Source organism: Lynx rufus, unplaced genomic scaffold (genome assembly GCF_022079265.1).
Source record: "Lynx rufus isolate CCGP_SWC_20201006 ecotype Redwood Valley unplaced genomic scaffold, mLynRuf1.p SCAF_26, whole genome shotgun sequence".
NCBI classification, from domain to species: domain Eukaryota; kingdom Metazoa; phylum Chordata; class Mammalia; order Carnivora; family Felidae; genus Lynx; species Lynx rufus.
Window position 1 is genome coordinate 3,668,659 of NW_025814841.1, and position 22,967 is coordinate 3,691,625.

A 22,967-nucleotide genomic window follows, 5' to 3' on the forward strand; every position below is an offset into this window, starting at 1 on the left:
GTGCTCCTTAGCCATCTATACCAATATTGCATTGCTTCAAATTATGCCTCAATCAGCCCCCCTGTTTACATATGTAGTATTCTCTGGAAGACAGATACTCTTGATTCTTTCATCTTTTAAGACCACTAAAACACTATAAAATCGAATCTTTAGTAGACTGTCTTCAAAAGTGGCTGAAAGTAATATACAATTCTATCTCAGGATACCACTGTCTTCACTCTATTCCCAGTCTGAGAAAGTCTGCCCCAATCCCATATATCTATACCATAAAAGTATTAATGCATAATGGAAACTTTAAGGAAGCTGTACTGAGGAGTTAAAAAAGACAGCATTGTACCCCATAGAGCATTACATAAAACATCCTCCTTTTAATAATTCTTTAATTCTCCCTTTAGTAAAGCTCTCTTAGCCTCTTACCATCTGGTCTCCCACACTCCTCTACAAATTTCCTGTGCCAGTGTTGTGTTATAGTTAGTCACTCCCCCACCCCCGAAAAAGTATAACGGAGTTCAACCCTAAATAACATGAGACGTGATGTGATGAGGTCCACTGGTGGGGCTGAGCTTTGTGAAAGAAGGATGGTTAATTTTAACAAGTGCATTTGTGTGGTTTCATGATATTTAACATATGATATTCTCTTTTAAACACCACATTGAAAGGGGATATTATTTAAGAGGCATGTCTGAAACCATGAGAGTGATGAGTCATCAGATCAGACACCGGAGTTGGGATTTTCTCTGCAACATGGACATGTTTTTAAATATAACTGCCTCCAAATAAATGATGCATTTTACCACTTGTATGGCAAAGTTGCTTTAGCAATTTTTAAAGTAACTGATAGAAAATAAAACCACACAGTAAAATTACTTCTTTACCCTTTAATTTGGGCCTAATCTCTAAAAATGTATTAGGTAAAAAGCAAAATAGTGGTGAATTTTTCAGTTACTTTAAGTCTTATAAGTGAAGAAAATAGGAAATGTACTCTGGAAACAACGAATGAATATCTGTTGTTGTCACTGTCACTGATTCTCTTCTTTCTCAGGAGGGAAGGAATGTCTCCTCCATACTCAGCTTTGTGGTTTGGATTGAACTGGCCTCACATGCCCAGGGGTGCACGATGATTAGCAGATCCCTGCATGTACCATCCCTATTCATGACTGCACAATGACCTAAGCTGGTCCCATCACAGTGACTTAAAAACATCTGTCTGACAGTGCTGAGACAGATTCCTGTTTTATGATTGAGGATTCATGGAACTCTCAGAGCTACTGAAATCAATTCAGAGTTGGGGGAGTCCTCCCAAAATGAAGTCAATTTAGTGAGACCAAGTGACAAAAATGGAAAGAAAGAAATTAGGTCCTGAGTCGTGTTAAATGAGATTCAGGATCAATCCCACGGTAACATTTACCTCTGCAGTTTTCAATCAGGTAAATAATAAATCCCCCTTTTTTTTTTTTTAAGCCAGACTCATTTGAATTTTCTATAACTTGCAACTGAAGTCTTCTTGGCTGACATAGAATCTGCAATACGTACTAAGTCTATGTGTTACTTTCTCATTAACTGTCAATGATGCTAATGAACTCTGTTTCTAATAAAATTGGTTCTACCTTTGTGAAAAGTAAGCACCCTGGGACCTCTATGTATATTGCAGTCACATGATTTCTTTAAAGTGTTTCCTATTTTTTAAAGTTTTTATCTAAATTCCAATTAGTTTAACATACAGTGTAATATCAGTTCCACGTGTACAATATAGTGATTCAACACTTAACGTGTCACACCCAGTGTTCATCACAAGTGCACTCCATAATCCCGATCACCTTTTTTTTTTTTTTTCAACGTTTATTTATTTTTGGGACAGAGAGAGACAGAGCATGAACAGGGGAGGGGCAGAGAGAGAGGGAGACACAGAATCGGAAACAGGCTCCAGGCTCTGAGCCATCAGCCCAGAGCCTGACGCGGGGCTCGAACTCACAGACCGCGAGATCGTGACCTGGCTGAAGTCGGACGTTTAACCGACTGCGCCACCCAGGCGCCCCCCGATCACCTTTTTAACCCATTTCCCCACCCACCTCCCCTCTGGTAACCATCAGTTTGCTCTCTATAGTTAAGAATCTGTTTCTTGGTTTGCCTCTCTCTCTCTCTTTGCCTTTGCTTGTTTATTCTGTTTCTTAAATTCGACATATCAATGAAATCATACGGTATTTGTCTTTCCCTGAATGACTTATTTTGCTTAGCATAATATTCTCTAGCTCCATCCATGCTGTTTCAAATGGCAATATTTCATTCTTTTTTATGGCTGACTAATATTCCACTGTACATATCTGTATGCCACATCTTCTTTATCCATTCACCAATCGATGGACACTTGGGTTGTTTCCATAATTTGGCTTGGCTATTGTAGATATTGCTGCTATAAACATCAGGGTGCATGTATCCTTTTGAATTAGAATTTTTGTATTCTCTGGGTAAATACCTGGTAGTGCAATTACTGGATCATAGGGTAGTTCTATTTTTTGAGAAACCTCCATACTATTTTCCAGAATGACTGCACCAGTTTGTATTCCCACCAACATTTCTTATTTTACACTAAAAATACTCATTAAATGAGACCGAAATCTCTTCGGAGATCAAAAATCACAGGACTGAATGTTTCATGTAAAATTTCATATGATAATTATGACATTAGACTTGTTCTATTTAAGGCTAGAAAGTGATCAAGTCACACTCAACATGTTTCAAAGCAACAGCAACAAGCTGCTTTTTTTAAGTAATGCACCTTAAACTATCCCCCACTCAATGTCTAAGCTATTTAAGAAATGCATATAAGAGGGCGCCTGGGTGGCGCAGTCGGTTAAGCGTCCGACTTCAGCCAGGTCACGATCTCGCGGTCCGTGAGTTCGAGCCCCGCATCGGGCTCTGGGCTGATGGCTCAGAGCCTGGAGCCTGTTTCCAGTTCTGTGTCTCCCTCTCTCTCTGCCCCTCCCCCGTTCATGCTCTGTCTCTCTCTGTCCCAAAAATAAATAAAAAAAAAAACGTTGAAAAAAAAATTTAAAAAAAAAAAAGAAATGCATATAAGAGATAGAGCACGAATTATTACCTCTATTACTGGTAAAACTTAATTTGGAGAACTGGCCTAGATCCATGTAAAAGCAGGTTTCCTATGGGGCACCTGGGCAGCTCAGTCGGTTAAGCGTCCAACTTTGGCTCAGGTCATGATCTCAAGGTCTGAGTTCGAGCTCCACCTAGGGCTCTGTGCTGACAGCTCAGAGCCTGGAGCCTGCCTCAGATTCTGTGTCTCCCTCTCTGCCTCCCCCACTCACGCTCTCCCTCTGTCTCAAAAATAAATAAACATTAAGAAAAAAGTTTAAAGCAGGTTTCCTAATACCAGGCCTCAAATCATACAAAAACACCTATCCAGGTACAGACAACACTGGTTTATGCTTATCCCTGTAAAAATAAAGGCAGGAACAGAAGAGTATGTTTGCTATCTGTAAGCAGCTTATTTCTGAGAGAAAGAGAAAAAGAAAGCACTACTTATGCTGACTTCCTTATCCCCAAGGGCAGAGCGGAACAGAGAGCTGAGGGAAGCCAGGAGTATTATTCTAGTGCAGCCCTCTCCACATGGAAGGAAACATAGGACTGAGGAAGCAGGGTATCCTATCTCCCATTTGAGTCTACAATCGTGTGAAGTTAAAGCAATTCTACTGAACACAGGACTTCATGATTTAGGGTTCAAAATACACTTTGCTTAAACTGTAGATTGAGAAGATAGCAGGAAGAAATTACACCTTTCTAGAGTTCATAGGGTTGAACCAGGACCAAAAGCAAAACAGACTGGTAGACAGAGCTGGTTGCTTACTGAATATATCTAAATCTCTTTTCTTTCTTACAAAAGATTTATTTGCCAGGCTCTTTTGTGGCTAGGGATGGTCATGTGACATAGTTCAGGTCAACAACATTCAGATAGAAGTTGACTAGATACAGCTTCTACAAAGCTATTTATTCCAAATGAAAAGAGATAAAGTCAGCTAGCATATACCTTTCATACTTTGTCCTTCCTCCTTTTTGAATGGAATGTGGTCCTATTCCTATAACTCAGCAGATCTCTTTTAACCATGAATTTGAGGGCTACATACTGTGGGTAGCAGGGCAGGAAACAACAACAAAAAGTGTAGGTCTCCTCGAGCTGACTTATCTCCAGACTTGTTTTTATCTACGGAAATCATAAACTCCTTCTTTATTTAAGCATGTAGCTATGAAATTCATGTTACATATAGCTAAACACAATAATAACTGAGGCCAGACAAAGACTTGTCTCTAGTGAGAATTCTAAGACATATCTAGGATCATTAGTAACCTGGCTGCTATTTCAGTAGAAAATAAACAAGTGAAAAAGGTCTAGGAACAGAAAATATGTACAAATTTACAGATAAATATAAGCCAAAGGGAGAGTGATTTCAAATGAAAGAGGCAAAATGGTATAGTACAAATAATACTTCCCTATCAAGTGGTGCACTGCCACCTGCCTATTGTAAACCCCTCCTTCCAGCTTTGTGTTCAGTGATGTCACATTGGTACCTTAAAATCAGCCATGTTGGGACACAGTCATTTACATCATGAAAATTGGTAAATGCTACAAATCCGGTGGTTCCCCCTCCCACCTTTGGAGAACTGTTTGTCTAACATTTACCAACACACCACTGCTTATACCCTATAGCTCAACCAATAAGAACCTGGAGAAAAAAGTGGTTAGCCAATAGCCAATAGCCAATAGCTATCATTATTCATCTGGAAACTTGAGTTCATTAGCGTGAAGAATACCTAAAATAGAGCCTGACATTTAACAGAAGCGCAGTCACTGTTTGAAAAATGAAGAGATTAAGGGAGAGTAAAAGAATTCTTCCTCACTTACTGATAACTCTAGAGTTAATTTTACTTTTTAAAAGAATTAAAAATAGGGGGAGGGGGAGGGGCACCTGGGTGGTTCAGTCAGTTGAGCATCTGGCTCTTTGGCTCAGGTCATGATCTCATGGTTGGTGGAATTGAGCCTTGCACAGAGCCTGCATGGAATTCTTTCTCTCTCTCTCTCTCTCTCTCTCTCTCTCTCTCTCTCTCTCAGTCTCTCTCTCACACTCTGCCCCTCCCCAACCTCTCAAAATAAATAAATAAGTATTTTTTAAAATAAGTATTAAAAATAGGAAAACAAACAAACTCCTCAGGTTTTAATTTAATAATACTTGAAAATCCCTGTAATTCTTTGAATATGGCATTCCACCCCCAATCTTACACTCTTTTGAGTTGCAGGTTATGACATATTTAAGTGCATTTATGAAATCAGAATATGTCAAAGCTTTAAAAAACTCTGGTAAGTATGATTTTCAAAGATCCAATCATCAGTGCAATGACAGTAGGAAGGAAAAGGGGGTGTCAAAGTGCATTTGAAGTTTCCCAGGGGGTTATAGAGAGAAAAACTGAAGTACTTACCACTAGGTGGCACTAGATTATATAACTGAATCTTGAGATCTCCACAATAAAGAACTACGCTCATTTTTTCATGATTCTAGCTTTTTAAATTATGTAAAATCCCTTTTGCATTATTTCATTTACTGGAATTATTATATCATAATTCTTTGAACAAATAACTTGAAATGGCACAGAAAATAAAATACAGAAAACAGTTCAGTAGAAACAAAATCAGGATCAAACTCAGAAGTGGCAGGGAAGGCCAGAAATCAAACTTGGGTGAAGATTTAAAAGGCTCATGTACCATGCTAAGCATTTTGGGCTTTTGTTATGTAGACGAAGAGAAGGTCATCAGATGTTTTGTGTCAGAGAGTTGACTCATGCAATATTCTGGTTAAAACAGGGGACAGGAACAAGTCTAGTGGTTGGAAGAGCAATTGGATCATCCCAGCGATTCTGGTGAGAAATCATGAGCTCCTTGACTAAGGCAGTGGAAAGGAATGAAACAAAATATATTTAGGAGGTTAAATCTGTAAAACTTGGGCAGATTAGATGTAGAAGGGTGAGGAAAAAGGGAGAAAAGCAATTCACTATAAATTTCATTTCTTGAGTGACTAAATGAATAGATTTAGAATAGAAAGGAAAAGGTTTATAGGAAAATATGTTTTGTTGTCCAATGAATAAATGCGTTTCATAAATGACACTGAACAATAATAATCTGTCAGTATCCCTCCATCATTAAACAAAATAGATGTCCTGACTAAATGAATAGTTTTGTCTACTTCGTAGATTCTATTTCTCTACTGGGTATGAGGGCTTGAATACACAAGGCCATAAGTTCATGTGTGTGATGAAGAGTATTATAAATTATTTTAATTATTGTTATTTTGATGGTTTAGCTAAACTGAGCAACGACCTTGTACCAGGTAGTGTTCTGGGCATTTTACATGTATTCACTCATTCATCTTTCAAACTAATCCTATGAAGAAGGTATCATCATCCCCATTTTTATGATGACTGAGCGCAAAGTTATTTATCTTACCTTAAATCATACAGCTGGTAAATGGCAGAGGAGGAATTTAAAACTATTAAGAGAAAAAGCTATCCTTACAGCCATCAGCTTGTAGCTGGCTTCGTTGCTATCAGTTAGGCTCTGGTATGCCCCTGGTAAATGTAAACAGTTGCACAGGATTATCAGACAAGCCCTCTCTACGGCTCTTAGGGAATGAGGCTATAAAACACCACTACATCATCATGTCTGAACGGAAGTAAAAGCAAAGACACTGTACAACCAAAATGACCGGTCATTCCCCTTCTCTACCTGCAAAAGTGACTATTGCTTCTTCCGACATAACAACCCTAGCACTGTCTGTTCCTTCCACCTCCTAGATAAAAGTTAAGATATTTGAACTGCCCTACTTTCTAAGAGCACCCAAATTCAACACAGATTCTCATTTCTTTGAATCTTCCCCCAGATTACCTTATATAAGCCCAAATTCTGTAACAAGCTTCCACTAACCCTTTCTAACTAAGATACACTACAATTTCTCAAGGTGTGTGGCCTCCCTTGATGTAGCAAAGAATGAAGCCCAATTTTGACTACAGATATGTTCTTGGTTGTCTTTGGTGGACATCAACACTAGCTCTTCAGGCTCCAAGGCTTATACCTTAAACACTATGCTATATATGAATATGCCTTATACAGTAAAAACTGCATGAGATCAGGGAAACTGATTAAACATTAAAGCCAACATTAAAGTCAACATTAAAGCCAACCCAAAAGCTAAGAAAACTAATAAAAAAGAAAAACTAAAAAATAATGGATTTCCTTTAAAAAATAAGTTCTTCCACTTAAAAGCTTCATCTATTGCCTTATAATGACAGTGCATAGGATGCTATATGTTACATTACTTTTTTTAATAAGTCTTACTCCACAATAGAACTCTACTATACTCATAGCTTCTTAAGGATGAAAATTCAATCATTACTTTAACCAAAAAAATAGGCAAAGTTGGTTTTAAACCTAGCTCTGAGATTAGTTGTGTGAACTCAGTTTCCTGATCTGTTAATGGGAATAAGAAATATAACAAAAGTTAAATGACATAATATACGTTCAGTGCTCAACACAAGGCCTAGAACACAATAAGTGCTCAATGACGAAAGGCATTATTTTTGGACATTACTGCTTGTTGGGAATGCAGAGGGCACAAAGTATAAAAAGCAAATTTTCTTTCCTTTACTTGAATCTAGAAGAAATGCTGCTTTTAAAAAATTTTGTTGGGGCGCCTGGGTAGCTCAGTCAGTTAAGCATCTGACTTTGGCTCAGGTCATGATCTTGTGGTTCGTGAGTTTGAGTCCCACATCAGGCTCTCCACTGTCAGCGCGGAGCCTGTTTCAGATCCTCTGTCTCCCTCTCTGTCTGCCCCTCCCCCCATTTACACACACATGCTCTCTAATATAAACATGAAAAAATATAAATAATAAAATAATGTTTTTAAATGTGTCAAACATATTTTCCAACATCATTTTCTTTATCCCCAGTTTACCTCCTAGTCCATACTCTCCCTAAGTCCCCAAATGCCTAACAACAACGATGGCCATTAACATTTATTGAATACTTACTATCTGCTAAATACTATGCATGGTGACTTATTATACCATCCTATTTACTTGTAACAACTCTATGAAGAAAGTTCCATTATAATTCTCTCCATATCATACAAATATCGAAAGTGAAACCTAAAGTAAAAAAATAAATAAATAAAGGGTGTCCTAGCCACAGCAATCAGACAAGAAAAAGAAACAAAAGGCATCCAAATTGGTAAGGAAGAAATTAAACTATCGTGACATGATACTATAAATAGAAAACCCTAAAACTCCACAAAAAAAAGTATTAGAAATAAAAAATGAATTCAGGAAAGTTGCTGGATAAAAAATTAACACACAGAAATTTGTTGTGTTTCTAAACACTAATGAAGAAGCAGAAAGAGAAAATAAGAAAACAATTCTGTTTACAATTGTGCCAAAAAGAATAAAATACTCAAGAACATAATTAGAGAGTGACAGAGCCTGAATATGAGTCCAGTTTGTTTTACTCCAGAACCCATATTCTTGCAACACTCCATTCATTCCTTTATGTGTTCACTTTAGTGAGCTGTCTCAGCTTGCCAAATAATAAACATGAAAATACTATTTTTCTCTTCTCAGTGCGTTCAACCATGTTCTCTTGAATCCACCTTCCCAATTTCACAATGACGTCTAGAATAGGTCAACTATAGCGATCTTCAATGAAGTCAATTTACCTATAGGAAATTAGGTGTGATAGATATTACTAGAGTCCTATGATATCAAATTTTCTTCCCCTTCTGGGCACCCAGAAGATTATACTTATCATCCCCCTTCCAGATGGAAAAGGCCAAATGATCGATCCCATCCCATGAGCTATGAGAGAAAGTGTTATCATTTCTGCACCAAGAAGAAACCTAAAACACATATGTTCAATTCTCCAATCTCTCTTCCTCTGCCCACATGTACAAGATCGTGACGCTGCAAGATGATAGAGTTGGTATAAACCACATGGGAGGTGACTACTGTGAAGAGTCACCCTTACTCACCGCACCACACTATGCCACAGTATACCTGAACAAGAGGTCAACTTTTTTTTAATATGAATCATCGGGATTTTAGAATTGCTTGTTACTACTGCACAACCTTGACAATCCTGAATAATACACTTACACATTCCTTTCCACCCCACACATGGAAACACAGGATGTTCTCTGACCACACATCCCCTATTCCCACGTTCTTTCCAATTATCTTGTCCTCTGTTGAAATAGACACAGGATGGATAGATCAATAATTCTACTACCTAAGAAGTTAGCTAACCAGGGAAAAGAATGCTATCATCCCTTTCCTGTTAAAACCTCTAAGCACTTCAAATAATTCAGATTCTCTTCACTGGGTTTTTGGTAGAGGGAGATAATATATTCCTTCCCAACATGTGGAAAAAGGAAGAGAAGGCCACTGAACTCCACACCAGGCTCCAAATTCATTTTTCAAGTTGTTCTCCTCCCCCTCCTCGCTCCCCAGTCCTCTTTTATATTATGAAAAGATTCTACTGGAGTTGATGGACAAAGGTAGCTACCAGTTAATCCACTTTTACAAAACGTTGAGAGAAGTGTTGGGTCTCAATTATTGGCAGGACTTTCATTTAATGATAGGGTACTTTATGCTTTTTTTTATTTTTTTATTTTTTTGTCTACACTGGACCTCAGCCTGTAATTCCAAAGCAACAGGAAAAGGCCCACTCCCTATCCTATTACAAGTACTTAGTGTCTCAGGTTATCTCAAGCTATCATTTGTAGAACTTACCTAAGTTTATTTAATACTGAGAATTTCTTCAAACCACCATTATCTATTTCAACTGTATATTATAAAGAACCACTCAGGTTGAACCCATTAATACATGTGTGTGAATGACAAAAACATCCTTCTACATGGCTTCTATTGTCCCTTCTCTGTAAAATGCATGATTCAAAGTAGATATGAAGATCCCCTCTAGCTCTACCCTACAATAATTCTATAATACTGTATACTATATTGTTATAAATTATGATCCTACAATACTATATATATTGTTGTAGAATTTTTACTACACTACCCAGCTAGGAGAGCGATACCATGATAACTTTAGGCAACCAGGTTCGGAGTTAAGATAAGCCCAGCTATCTCTAAGCTAAGGTTTTCCTTAACTTAATTCTCCTAATTTTATATGATAACCCAATGTTTTTCTGTATACCTACTTTAAAGCAAATTGGAAATTTCACTTTTTTACTTTAATATTAAAAACTTAAGGAGCATTTTCTTTTATGATTGAATTAAGGCCCAAAGGATCTGATGATCATTACCAAAATCAACTTTCATAAATCCGTAATACAATCTAAGGAAGGTTGATTGAATAATGTTAACTACTAATTGATACACATAATAATGTCAGCAGCAAATTTCATTCGTTCAAGGGTTTCTGCACTTCCTACTATGAGGTTGGAATTTAGCAATTTTATAAACTAATATTCTCCTGGCTGTGATAAAATAATAGGGTCTTGCATTTCTTCGTCTTCTGATAGCCAAACGTAATTATACAAATGTGAAGAGTTTTTATATTATTTGGGCTTTTCTAAAGTACTTTTTCAGAATTTTAAGTTGTCCATTAATAATACTTTATATAAGAATATACACATAAATAATGTACAAATGTTATTTATTTTCCTAATATAAATCTATACCAAAAGGATTTTAATAGAATTGATGATTGAACAGGATTTACAAGTTTTTGACTCTTCAAAAAAAGATTAAAGTTTTCCTAATAAATCCTTATAGGTTTTCCTTCTTAGTTTTCATGCATTGGCTAGATTTCTTGAAACCTGAATGAAATATTAGAAATTGGTAGATTTTTGTGACAGTAACAGATTCCTTTTTTTTTTTTGTACAGGCTATCAACAACCATAGTAGATCTAGTGTAATGTAGTAATATTTCAGTTAACAAGCCTATAAAGTTACTTTGTAAACATTATTTTTAATTTTTTTAATGTTTATTTATTATTAAGAGACAGAAACAGAGCATGAGCATAGGAGCGGCACAGAAAGGGGGAGATACAGAATCTGAAGCACGTTCCAAGCTCTGAGCTGTCAGCACAGAGCCCAACGCAGGGCTCAAACTCAAAGCCCAATGCTTTACTGACTGAGTCACCCAGATGCCACAACACTATTTAAAATTTTTTTTTCATGTTTATTTATTTTTGAGAGAGAAAGAGCATGAGCACCAGCAGGGGAGGAGCAGAGAGAGAGAGGGAGACACAGAATCCAAAGCAAGCTCTAGGCTCCAAGCTGGCAGCAGAGAGCCCGGCTTGGGGCTTGAACCCACAAAGCACAAGATCATGATCTTGACCTGAGCTGAAGTCGGATGCTGAATTGACTAAGCCACCCAGGTGCCCCAACACTATTATTTTATGTATAAAATAATTTCACTCAAAAATTTAGTGCAGAGTCTAATCTAAGTAAAAAACCATAAAGGCAAAATAAACTCTTAATATTGAAACTTGATATCTGAGAGTATACATTAAGAAAAGTTATAAGCAGTACCAAATAATCTATATATTGTTTCACTCCATTTTTATTCTTTCATACATATCTTAATTTCCTACTGCCACAAAGCACTGTGATAGACATGAGTGGGATTAAAAACATTAATAAAGTAGTATTCACTATATCTTTTAATGTTTTCTGAGAATATACATAAAAAGGTTGCACAAGCTTAGCCAGGACAATGTCTCATGCCTGTTTCAGCCGTAATGTACAAATGTTTTTGAAGCTCATTTCTAAAAGTTAATCTAATAATCAGTTAAGACTGCATTTGGCTGTAAACCCCAGAAAATTCATCAAACAGCATTTTTAACAGGAAAGTATTTATCTGTCTTGCACAACAAGATGTGAGTCTAGGACCAGTACAGCACTAAACAATGCCAACAAGGCATGGAACGTGCTATTCTACAATCCTGGTCTTGGGATACTGCAGCTCAGTCATTTCTTGCACGTGCCAAAAAGGAAAAATGGAAAAGCTAGAGAGGCTGCACTAGAAGACCGTCTTCTCTTTCTCCAGAACAGAGTCACAAGACTGTCTGAAGATACAAAGAACAGGTGAGCTTTTCATTTTGCCCCTTCTGTAGTACAGAAGAACCTATAGTAGAGATCTTTGTGAGATCACAGAGAGTATCCAGACACCTTGTGATCTGTTGATTATTCTGTTTCCCAGTTAGTGTGATTCTAAATATAGTAAGTTGAATAGAGCAATATAATTTTATAGTAAAATTAAAAATAGTACATATTCAGACATTTATGTGGGAAATTAATGATCATCAAATACTATGAGATGAAAATAAAAGCCAAAATTCACAAGCTATTATAAACATACATCTTCAAATAAACCTATATATCCCAAAGCAAAAGTTCATGACTCAAAAAAAACCTGTAAATGGAGATATTTAAAATAAGTATTATATTAAATATGGAGTTAAATGCTGAGAAACAATTTATTATAATACATATGAACAAAAAATTGCTGAAGAGTAACAACAAACAGAAAAAGAAGTGGTCATGGCCATACACAATCTATTTAAAGAATATATATATATATATATATATATATATATATATATATATATATAATTACTGTTACCTGATTGCTTACCTATCAACTTTGGTAACAGAATCAATACCCACAAATTCTCCTGAGCAAAATTTTATACTATACAACAGTATAAAGCATGCTATTAACTATTATCAAATTTCTATGAAGAGAGTCTGCAGATTTGGAGGGGAAAAAGCTCAAAGGTTAATATAATGATACTGATTGTCTCTACCTACTATATGAATATCAAAAGTGGGGGAAACCCCAACTTAAACATCTTTGGAAAACTCTTTAAAGAGACCTGACTTAAAGATGAATATCCAAAATATATAAAGAACTTACATAAATCAACACCACAAAAACAAACAATCCTATAAAAAATGGGCAGAAGAAATGAACAGACATTTTTCCAAAGACGACATACAGATGGCCAACAGAAATATGAAAAGATGCTCAACATCACTAATCATCAAGGAAATGCAAATCAAAAACCACTGCAAGATATCACTTTACATCTGTCAAAATGGCTAAAATTTAAAATAAGACAAGAAAAAAGAAGCGTTGGCAAGGATTTAGAGAAAAGGAACCCTCGTGCACTGTTGGTAGGGATGTAAATTAGTATAGCCACTATGGAAAACAGAATGGAGGTTCCTCAAAGAATTAAAAACAGAAATACCATACGATTCAATAATTCCATGACTGGTATTTACCCAAAGAAAATGAAAATACTAATTTGAAAAGAATTAGGTTTACAGCAGTATTGTTTACAACAGCCAAGATATGGAAGCAACCTAAGTGACGGTCAGTGGGCGAATGGATAAGGAAGATATGGTATGTTTTGTTTATACACACAATGGAATATCACACAGTCATAACAAACAACATGGGTGGACCTAGAGGGTATCATGTTAAGCAAAATAAGTCAAACTGAGAAAGACAAATACCATATGATTTCATTCATATGAATGAATATGAATGAATATGAATTCATATGAATGAATTTAATTCATATATTGAATTAAAACAAACAAACAAAAAGCAAATCAGATCTATCAATACAGAGAATAAACTGATGGTTGCCAGAGGGAAGGGGGATGGAGGGATGGGCAAAATGAGTTAAGAAGAGTGGGAGATACAGGCTTCCAATTATGGAATGACTAAGTCGCAAGAATAAAAGGTAAAGCATAAGGAATATAGTCATGATATTGTAATAGTGTCATATGGCGACAGATGGTAGCTATTCTTGCGGTTAAGTATAGCATAATACATACACTTGGGCAATCACTACGTTGTATACCTGAAACTAGTAACATTCTGTGTTAACTATAGTCAAATAATTTTTAAGAGAGACCTGATTTATCCATACTATGCCACCAACTTAAAGATGGTAAATCAAACAATAATGGAAATATTTAATTGATGTTTACTGTAGCTACCTTTAGATCTACACCGTGTTTGTCATAAGTGGAATCAGTGTTTTGGTTATTCAAAAATGAATGCTTTCAGACATATCCTGATAAGCTGTAAAGGTCTTCAACTTGCTTCTTTTCTTGTGCGCTCTTGTAACCCTTTTAGCCCTTCTTTTCAAATTGCCATATGAACTTATTCCTAAAAAAATTAATCAGTTACAACTGAAAATTATTGTGAAACAGACGTGACAACTTCTGAATAAAAGAATGTTTGGAATGCCCTTCCAATTCAAACAGTCACATATAAAATACAGTTTTGTATGCATTATATGCCATTTTAGTAAATTAAAACTTGTATTGAGAACACTCTGTAAACTACAAAATTAAAATGTAATATTACCTATGATCTTTCAAAATTCAAATAAACATTTTTGTGCATATTTCTTTTTTTTCTCTTTTGTGTATCTTTCACCCATTGATAACCAAAGTGCTAAAATCAGTTCCCAGTTCCCTACGTGAATCCATTGCTATTACTTCCATGCTCTTTTGTTTACCACTTGCTGTGTTTCTCAGTTCTATTAGTGCTGATTCCCTGCATGCAAATCAGCTACTATGCCATAAGGAACAAACAGGATCCAGTCGTGCTGGAAGCTGCAGCCACGGCCCTATGATCAAAGCAACCTCTTCATTCACAAAAATAATGTTTTTTAGGGAAAAAAAGTTATTCGAATCTATCTCACCTTGGAGTAAGGGGGAAGGATACAGAAACCATGGTGAAAGACTGCTCTGCATACCCTAACTACCCATCTGCATGAGTATCACTTGCAGCATCTATGCAGGAGAGATAGGGAGCTACAATCTATATGTCTCTGATGTTTTCTTGGCTCTTTGTGGTGCTGAATCATGAAATAATTAATGGTTTTCCTGACAGTGCAATTACATTTTCATGTTTTATTTGTCCTTACAATACAATCAATAATATATACAGAAAATGAAATGCTATATATGAAGTCCCATTTTGGACATCACTGTAAATAATTTCTTTGGTTTTATCTATTTACGATCACATATATGTCATCTTTTGAATCTTCAGCTTTTGGGTTGCACGTTTGTATACGTACATACCCATATGCATCGGGTACAGAGAGACATATACAAATATACACACACAATTGGTCTGTGGCTAGCAATTAAAAGAATATGGAAATCAAACTATATGCTGAACACGAAGAAAATATATTCCACTGTTAGTCACATATTTGAAAGTTCATTGTTCTAACTATGTAGAATACAACTTTTTTATTTACATTATTTTTCTTATTTATCCCACTTTTATTTCAAAGGCTCATTCCCATAATATTATCAGACTTTTTCTTATTTTTGGTCATTAGAAATGTTTTTAGATTATCAAAATTATAGGGCAACTTTACAGGTAACTAACAAAACATATAATCACAAATAGCCTATAATTCTTATTTCAAATATATTACACACGCCAATAGAAAATTCACAGCTATTTTAAGACCAATTTCCCTAGCTCTAAAAAATACCAATGCCTATAACTATTGACTGTGACTATGCACTTTTTATTTCCCTTTTGATCCACCATATTAATTCATAAAGAAGGAAACTCTAAATGAATATTAAGAAGCGTTCTCTAGGCACCTTTCCTTTCATGCCTAAGTGCAAAAATTTGCATGAGGTATGACAGTAATGATTTATAATGTAAAGCTATAAGGTATAATGAGAGTTTAAAACTTGATTTTCCAAAAACTCTGACATAGTGAATAACTAAAATGTTCTTTAACATTTATCTAAAAGTTACCAAAAACTTGCCCCACTCAAAGACATCACAGATTTAATATAGAAAATTATATAATACACTTTATACTCAAGAATTAGCTGCCTTATCCAGCAGTAGATGCGAGATAAGAAAAAGAATAGGATTCTAAATGTACTTTCAGATAAGAAGGTCATGTGCAACAGGGCAGACCCAGTCCATTTCAATCATTCACATTAAAAATATATGACTTACCTCCTAAACTCCAAGCCTACTTCCTTAGCTCTGCTGCCTTAGGCTTGTTAGCAGAAAATATAAGTGTAAGGTAAAATGAGAAAATCATAGTCATGCAGAAAGAACAGGTGGTTGTAAAAGAGAAAAAGATCAGAATAGGGTTCTTCTGGTTCCTTCACCCTCAACCAAAAACCAGAGCATTTGGTCTTTGGCATTCGTTGGAGAACTAAAGAGGCACCAGGGAGCTACGCTGGAAGATGATCCTTCCTCCAAGATAGTGTACTTTGCAGCCACTGTAACAGGACTCCAAATGGCACACGCACCAGAGGAAATCTACTGAGCTGTCAATGACTTAGGGATCCCAAGTGCCATGGACACAGAGAATTTTGTTGGCAATTTGTTATCAATACCAAGTACATATTATATTTTAAAGTTATATACCCATTTCGTTAAAATGTTTTCTTAAAATGTGTAAAATTTTACTCTCTTTTTCTACAAATAGAAGTCATGGATGCAAATCTTGGAAATTTTTCTATTTGTGTAGTATGCAGTCATATGCATGTATTGAATAACTATATTTAAACAGGGAACACTTTATCAGTAAGGTTATCTTCAAGTATAAGGAAAAATTTCTGGAAAAGTGAATGGAAAGAAAAAAAATGTTAATTTGCTATTACATAAAATACTGGCAAATTTCCCAAAATTAAACTATTGCTATCTTTGCAGTATGGGACCCATTCAATGCTCATCTTTTTCTACATTCATCCTCTTCGGCAAAGTCATATGTAAACACGTATATTTAGATCATTTTTCTTTTCGACATTTTTTTCTCACTAACTACCTTATGAAATATATAGGTTCCTCCTTCTCTAGACAGAACAGCGAATTTTTATGACATGGCAAAATAATGAAATCTATAGACAGTCCCTAAGGCTCTTTATTCCAAGGGGATATACATATGTTTCTCCTTATGGTAGACACTGTTAGGGTGCTCCCCAGATCCCCTTTACCGGGTTGATGAATCCTCCCCTCAGCTGGTACGAGTGCTGGCTGCTATAATGGCATGCACTTCCTCCCTTCAGTGAACTGCCCTCCTCAACCCTCAGGAGTCACCTCCACTGGAAAGGAGCATTGCCATTCCCTCCCCAGGTATGGCCCAGAGCCCATGATCTACTGATATGGGGATACCAAAGTCTGCTACTCTTACCTCAAGAGAAAAAACAAAAAACACTACCTTGTGATTTATACTCAAGATCCAAGCCTCCACACACACACACTTCCCCATATAAACACACACCCAGGATCAAGCCAGACTTTACCTGAGACCACATCAGGTGGTTTTTCCCCTTCCCTATCCTGCTTCTATCACCCCTTAAAGGTTTCTTTGAAGAACGGTCCTTTAATAAATCATATACCCAGAAATTCTTGTCTCAGGCTCTGCTTCCAATAAACTTGACCTAACCAATACCAGGAGTGAGCCCAAGAGATAGACTCAAAGAGATCTTGGAGTTAGCTAAGTCACTGGCCAACTAGAAAGGAGTAACTTATTATTGGTATCAGTGGAATACTGATGGTCCCTGGCATGCAATAGTAATGCAATTGTTAAGATTTCCACCTGTAGTGAAATAGGATGGATTACAAGTAAAAAGGGACACACTGGATCATGCAGTATCTCTGTCATTTGAAAAGTATAAGAAAAACAGTAATTGTAAGGATTGGAATTGGAGGGTTGTTGCTACATGCCAAACTGATGCATTGAAAATTAAAAAATGACAAGCTCATGGTAGTCAGTCATCAATATGAAGCAAAGCGTGAGGGGCACCTGGGTGGCTCAGTCGGTTAAGTGCCCGACTTCGGGTCAGGTCATAATCTCCCAGTTCACGAGTTTGAGCCCTGCATCGGGGATCTGTGCTGACAGCTCAGAGCCTGGAGACTGTTTCAGATTCTGTCTCCCTCTCTCGCTGCTCCTCCCCCACTTGTATTCATTCTCTCTCTCTCTCTCGCTCTCGCTCTCGCTCTCTCACACTCAAAAATAAATAAAACATCAAAAAAAATTTTTTTAAAGTAAAGTGTAAGAGTCAAAGACCCTCCCTGTTCTCATTTAAAGGACCTCTTCCCTTAAAACCAGAAGGAAGATAGAGCTGAAGACTAATAAATAATATTAAGTTACAGGACTTAATTCTAAAAGTAAAAGAAATTGAGACAAGGCTAAATTCTCAGCCTTGGCAAATCTACGTCAAAGTGAGGGTCATGACAGAGCAGCAATGGGAACAGGAGACGAGACTCCCTGGTGGATACACAAGCGGTCCTTGAGACTCAAATTGCCCTGAATCTTCTAGGCCTATGGAAGTAACCTACCTCCACCTTCACTTAGAAGACAGAGGACCCCCCTTGATTGAAGATTATGCTGACGGCTCAAATGTGGTAGGTGCCTTAGAAGAGTCTACTGGCCTCCCTAGGGATCTGCCTCCACCTCTCCTCTTGGCAAACTGATCTAAAAGGTCAAATCTTAACATAACTCAACTGAGAACGTGCTGGGCTTGGTAAGGATGAAAACAGATTATACACCAAAACAGAATCTGGCTAACACATACCAGTAGGAACTGGGAGAGTATGACCGGCAGTAAATCCTAAAAGTGCTGGGTCAAAGAGGACAAAATGTAAGCTGGATAAGAGATTTGGATAAGACAGGATTTTAACACTCTGACAAGGTCCATAGCAGATGGTATTAATATGCAATCAGATAGCTCCCTAAAGCTTAAAAAGTGATGGTTTCCATTAAACGATGTAGAAACACCAGTATTGTCCTGGAATATTGTCAAGGGAGGAATCCAAAGATTTAGTGAAGTCTATATGCTAGAACAGTTCTGCTATATAAGACTGGAAAACACATTGGCTGAGTATGTCCCTCAGGAGAACTCAGGGGACATTTCATTTACCAAGTTGGTACAAATACGCTGGTAAGAGGAAAATGAGCATAGCTGAGAAGCTACTGGCGATTGTCCTCTGCAGGCCCAGGCTAAGGGTAGAAGATACTATTAGAAAACTGGGCTCTCTGGTGTCAATGGGGATGGGAGGAAAGGGGAACATCCAGACTTCTTGAGGGTTGGATACAGTATCCAAATGGACACTAACATCCAGGAACCTAAAACACCAACATCAGCTTCATACACACTCCCAATCAGAGGAGGAGCATGTAATGTCACATAATAAATGGGAGTCCCAGCCTATGTCTATCTCACAGTGTACCCACCCAGCTCCACTGATTCCAATTATTTCCTTGACTTTCAAATGTGTGATCAGAATGAACATACTTAGCAATTGGCTAAACCGTAACATTTTTTTAACTTGGAGAGTACCTGTCACCCCACCCCACCACCCAGATAGTAAATTGAAAACAACTGGCATTCTGAGACATGATTAGTGCCACCCTCAGAGATGTAAATGATCCCTATAATATCCCCACTTAATTTACTAGTCTGGTCTTCTCAAACCCAAATGGACCATGGATGATGACGACACACTCCTGTAAGTCTAACCAAGTAGCGGCCTCAGCTGCAACTACTGAACCAAAAACAGTATCTTTGCTAGAATTGATAAACACACTCTTGAATATGCGATGTGTTGTTATTCATTTAATGAAAAGTATTCTTTCACCATCAGAAAGGAGGATTAGCAGCAATTCACATTCACATGGGCCAAACAGCTGTATATATTCACAGACTTGCCCCAAGGATATGTTAATTCGCCTCCTCTCTTGACATAATACAGTCAGAAGGAACCCTGCTATCTAAATGTTCCAAAGAATATCACTTTGGTCCACTATTTGTTAATAGCACGTTAACAGGCCCAGAAGAGCCACCTGAAAGTAAGGCACTCTAGAAGGTGAAGTGAGAAATAAATCTCAAAAAGCTTACATTTTTAGAATTTCAGCAGTATAGAACATGCCAGAACATCTGCAACCTAAAGAATGTTGCTTGTATCTTGTACCTCCGAACACTAAGAAAAAAGCCCGAAATTTGTTAGGATCCTTTGGATTTTGAAGGTAATATATTCTGTACTTGAAAATACTTCTCTGATCCACTTTAGTGGAGAAGAAAAAGGCCACACTTATTTTGAGTAGGGCCTAGAACAAAAAAAAAAAAAAAAAAAAAAAAAAGAAAAAAGAAAACAAATCTGCAATGGATCCTGGCTGCTTTATAGCGCCACATAACCCATGGTACTAGAGATAACTACAGTAGACAAAGAAGCCATGTGGAGTCTCTGGAAAGCTCCAACAGGAGAAATGCAAGACAAACCCATAGTATTCTGAAACACGTCCAAGCCAACACAGCAGAGAACCATTTAAAAAATCTGCTTCTGTCATGGTTGAGATGGAGCATCTGACCTTGGGACATCATGTAACCATGCATCCAGAATAGCCCATCATGAGACCACCGAATCATCAGGTCAGATACATTCAGCAGCATTCCATAATAAAATAAAAGCAGTTCATCTGGGATTCGGTTGAGCAGGTCCAGAAGAAACAAGTAAATTGTCCAGACAGATGCCCCAGACTATCAAGTCACTTAACACTATTGTGTCAAAGCTTCCTCTAAAGTTCATATCCAAGAAAGAAAACGGTTGAGCTTAGATCATGAATGGGCCAGCTCAGTATGTTCGTATAAGCTAAAAACGGAGTGCTGCTAGACCTCAGCCCTATTCAAGGTTAGCCCTGAAAAGCAGTGATGAGGAGAAATCCTCTCAACAGAAAGAGTTTCAGAGGTTCAGGGAGTACACCTGGTTATCCATTTTGTGTGCAGAGAGAAAAAAAACTATCTATGGGTTCATGGATAATGATGAAAAGCTTAGATGACTAATCAGGGGCTAGGGAAAAAAAAGCAAGACTGTAAGATCTGGGACAAGGAGTTCCAATAAAGACACAAGTGGGTGTACCTATAGGAGTGGGCTGAAGGTGTGTAGACCTTAGTATTGCACATTATGTGTGCCAGAGAACATCTGCTGCAAAAGAGGTGTTAAATAACCAAGTGGACCAATGAATTGGTCATGAGATGTCAGCTGGTCTCTGTCCTCACCAACCCCACACAACCGCATAAGTGAAATAAAGCCATGGTGGCAGAAACAGAAGCTATTCATGTGTCCAACTCTCACCATGGTTAATAAAGCTACTGCTCCTGCTGAGTGTCTGACCTGTCAATCCAATATAATTCCATCTTTCAAAGAGACCACTAAACATTTAGTAATAAGGTGGTTACCCTGGCTACCTTCTACCCTGCAAGGGTCAGTAATTCATTCAAAAGGCATAGATCCATGTTCAGGTATGGGTTTGCCTTTCCTGTCCAAAGCGCCTCAGCAAGTATCGCTGTACAGGCACTCAGAGTGACTACTTTACCTACACGGGATACCATATAACATGCTTCTGACCAAACAAAGAAGTACGTCTCCTTTGTAGTGGTAATGCAGTGAGAATGCCAATCAATCATGGGATTCACTGATCCTAGCACATATTGTGGCATCCAGAATCTTTTAACCTGATGGCGCAGTAGCAAATTCTGTTAAACATGCACCTGAGACTCCAGCTTAGGTGGACATTCTGCAAGGAAAGGCCACCACCTTTTAGGATATGGTATACTCCTTAAGTCACCTGGCTATCATATGTTGCTGTGCCCCTGACAGGTAGAATACACAGACCAGGAACCAAGGGGTAAAATAAGAGTGGACCACTAACCATTATTAGCAGTTACCAACTTGGGAAATTTGCACCATACTCCTGTTTCAGGCTCTATGGTCTAGAGTTCCTGATTCCCAAAGCAAGGAATGCTTCATCGGGAACATATAACTAAAGCTATGGCTACTGCCTGGTCACATTGTGTTCCTTGTGCCAGAAAAGGATAATCATATCAGCAGAAGTAGTTTCCCCTGCTCATTGCGAGGAGGTAAGATGGCTGCTACGTATGTTTGACATTCAGGTTATCCACCGGAGTGTCTCTTGTTATTTGGAAGTCATGTCACCACTATCAAGGGGAAACCATCATAAGGACATGCTAAGGTCCTTAGACTCTGCAGTGCTGAGGTCAGGGTCTAGCCACCAGATAAGTCACTTAGACCAATAAAAGAGTGGTGGGAGGTGGGAGAAAAGGAGTTGACAAGTATCAATTATGGCCACAGGGTTGACCACAGTAATAGTGGAGCTAGCAAGCCTCATGTAAGTTTTATAGAAATTGTGAACACAGAATTCCAAAGGACCTTTGCCTGAATGGAGGATGCTTAACTGTCAGAGGCAACTAGCTCCAAATGATGCAAGGAACAGACTAAAGGGCACACTAATGGGGCACCTGGGAGGCTCAGTCAGTTCAGCATCTGACTCTTGATTTCAGCTCAGGTCATGATCCCAGAGTCGTGGGATCGTGAGCCTGGTGTCAGGCTCCGCCCTGAGAGTGGAACCTGCTTAAGATTCTCTCTCTCTCTCTCTCTCTCTCTCTCTCTCTCTCTCTCTCTCTCTCTTTCTCACCACCTATCCCCAGCTCGTGCTCTCTATAAGTAAGTAAGTAAGTAAAATAAATAAATAAATAAATAAATAAATAAATAAATAAATAAAGTACACATTATTGGTTACCTCCCACATCCCCTTTCTCAGGCCAGTACACCCACCTTCCAGCTGCTGTAAGTGTGGGCTGCTAGTTGCTCATAGGTACCCCAATCGCCAAAGAAATGCTCTCAAATGATGATACCCATCTCACCCTGGAGGTTACCCCCATCCCAGGGGTAGCTTTTAACAAATGAGTGACTGAGATAGAGGTGTACAGATAGAAGAAACAACTCTAAGCAATGATTCATGCTCAAGAGTCGCCACCCCCGTGGCTAGACGTCACCTGAGACCACATCCTTGACA

The 22,967-nt window shown here is 37.7% G+C and overlaps 1 protein-coding gene across 39 annotated transcripts in view; it reads right to left on the reverse strand.

Moving 5' to 3' along the window:
• Positions 1 to 22,967, reverse strand: part of RIMS2 (regulating synaptic membrane exocytosis 2) — a 614,217-nt gene that overhangs the window by 338,870 nt on the left and 252,380 nt on the right. The window contains exon 5 of one of the 39 annotated variants that reach the window (XM_047088900.1): positions 4,909 to 4,935. The exons of the other annotated variants lie outside the window; for them this stretch is intronic. Coding sequence (XP_046944856.1) covers positions 4,909 to 4,935 — 27 coding nt within the window. The remainder of the gene's footprint in view (positions 1 to 4,908; positions 4,936 to 22,967) is intronic. 39 annotated transcript variants of the gene reach the window in all.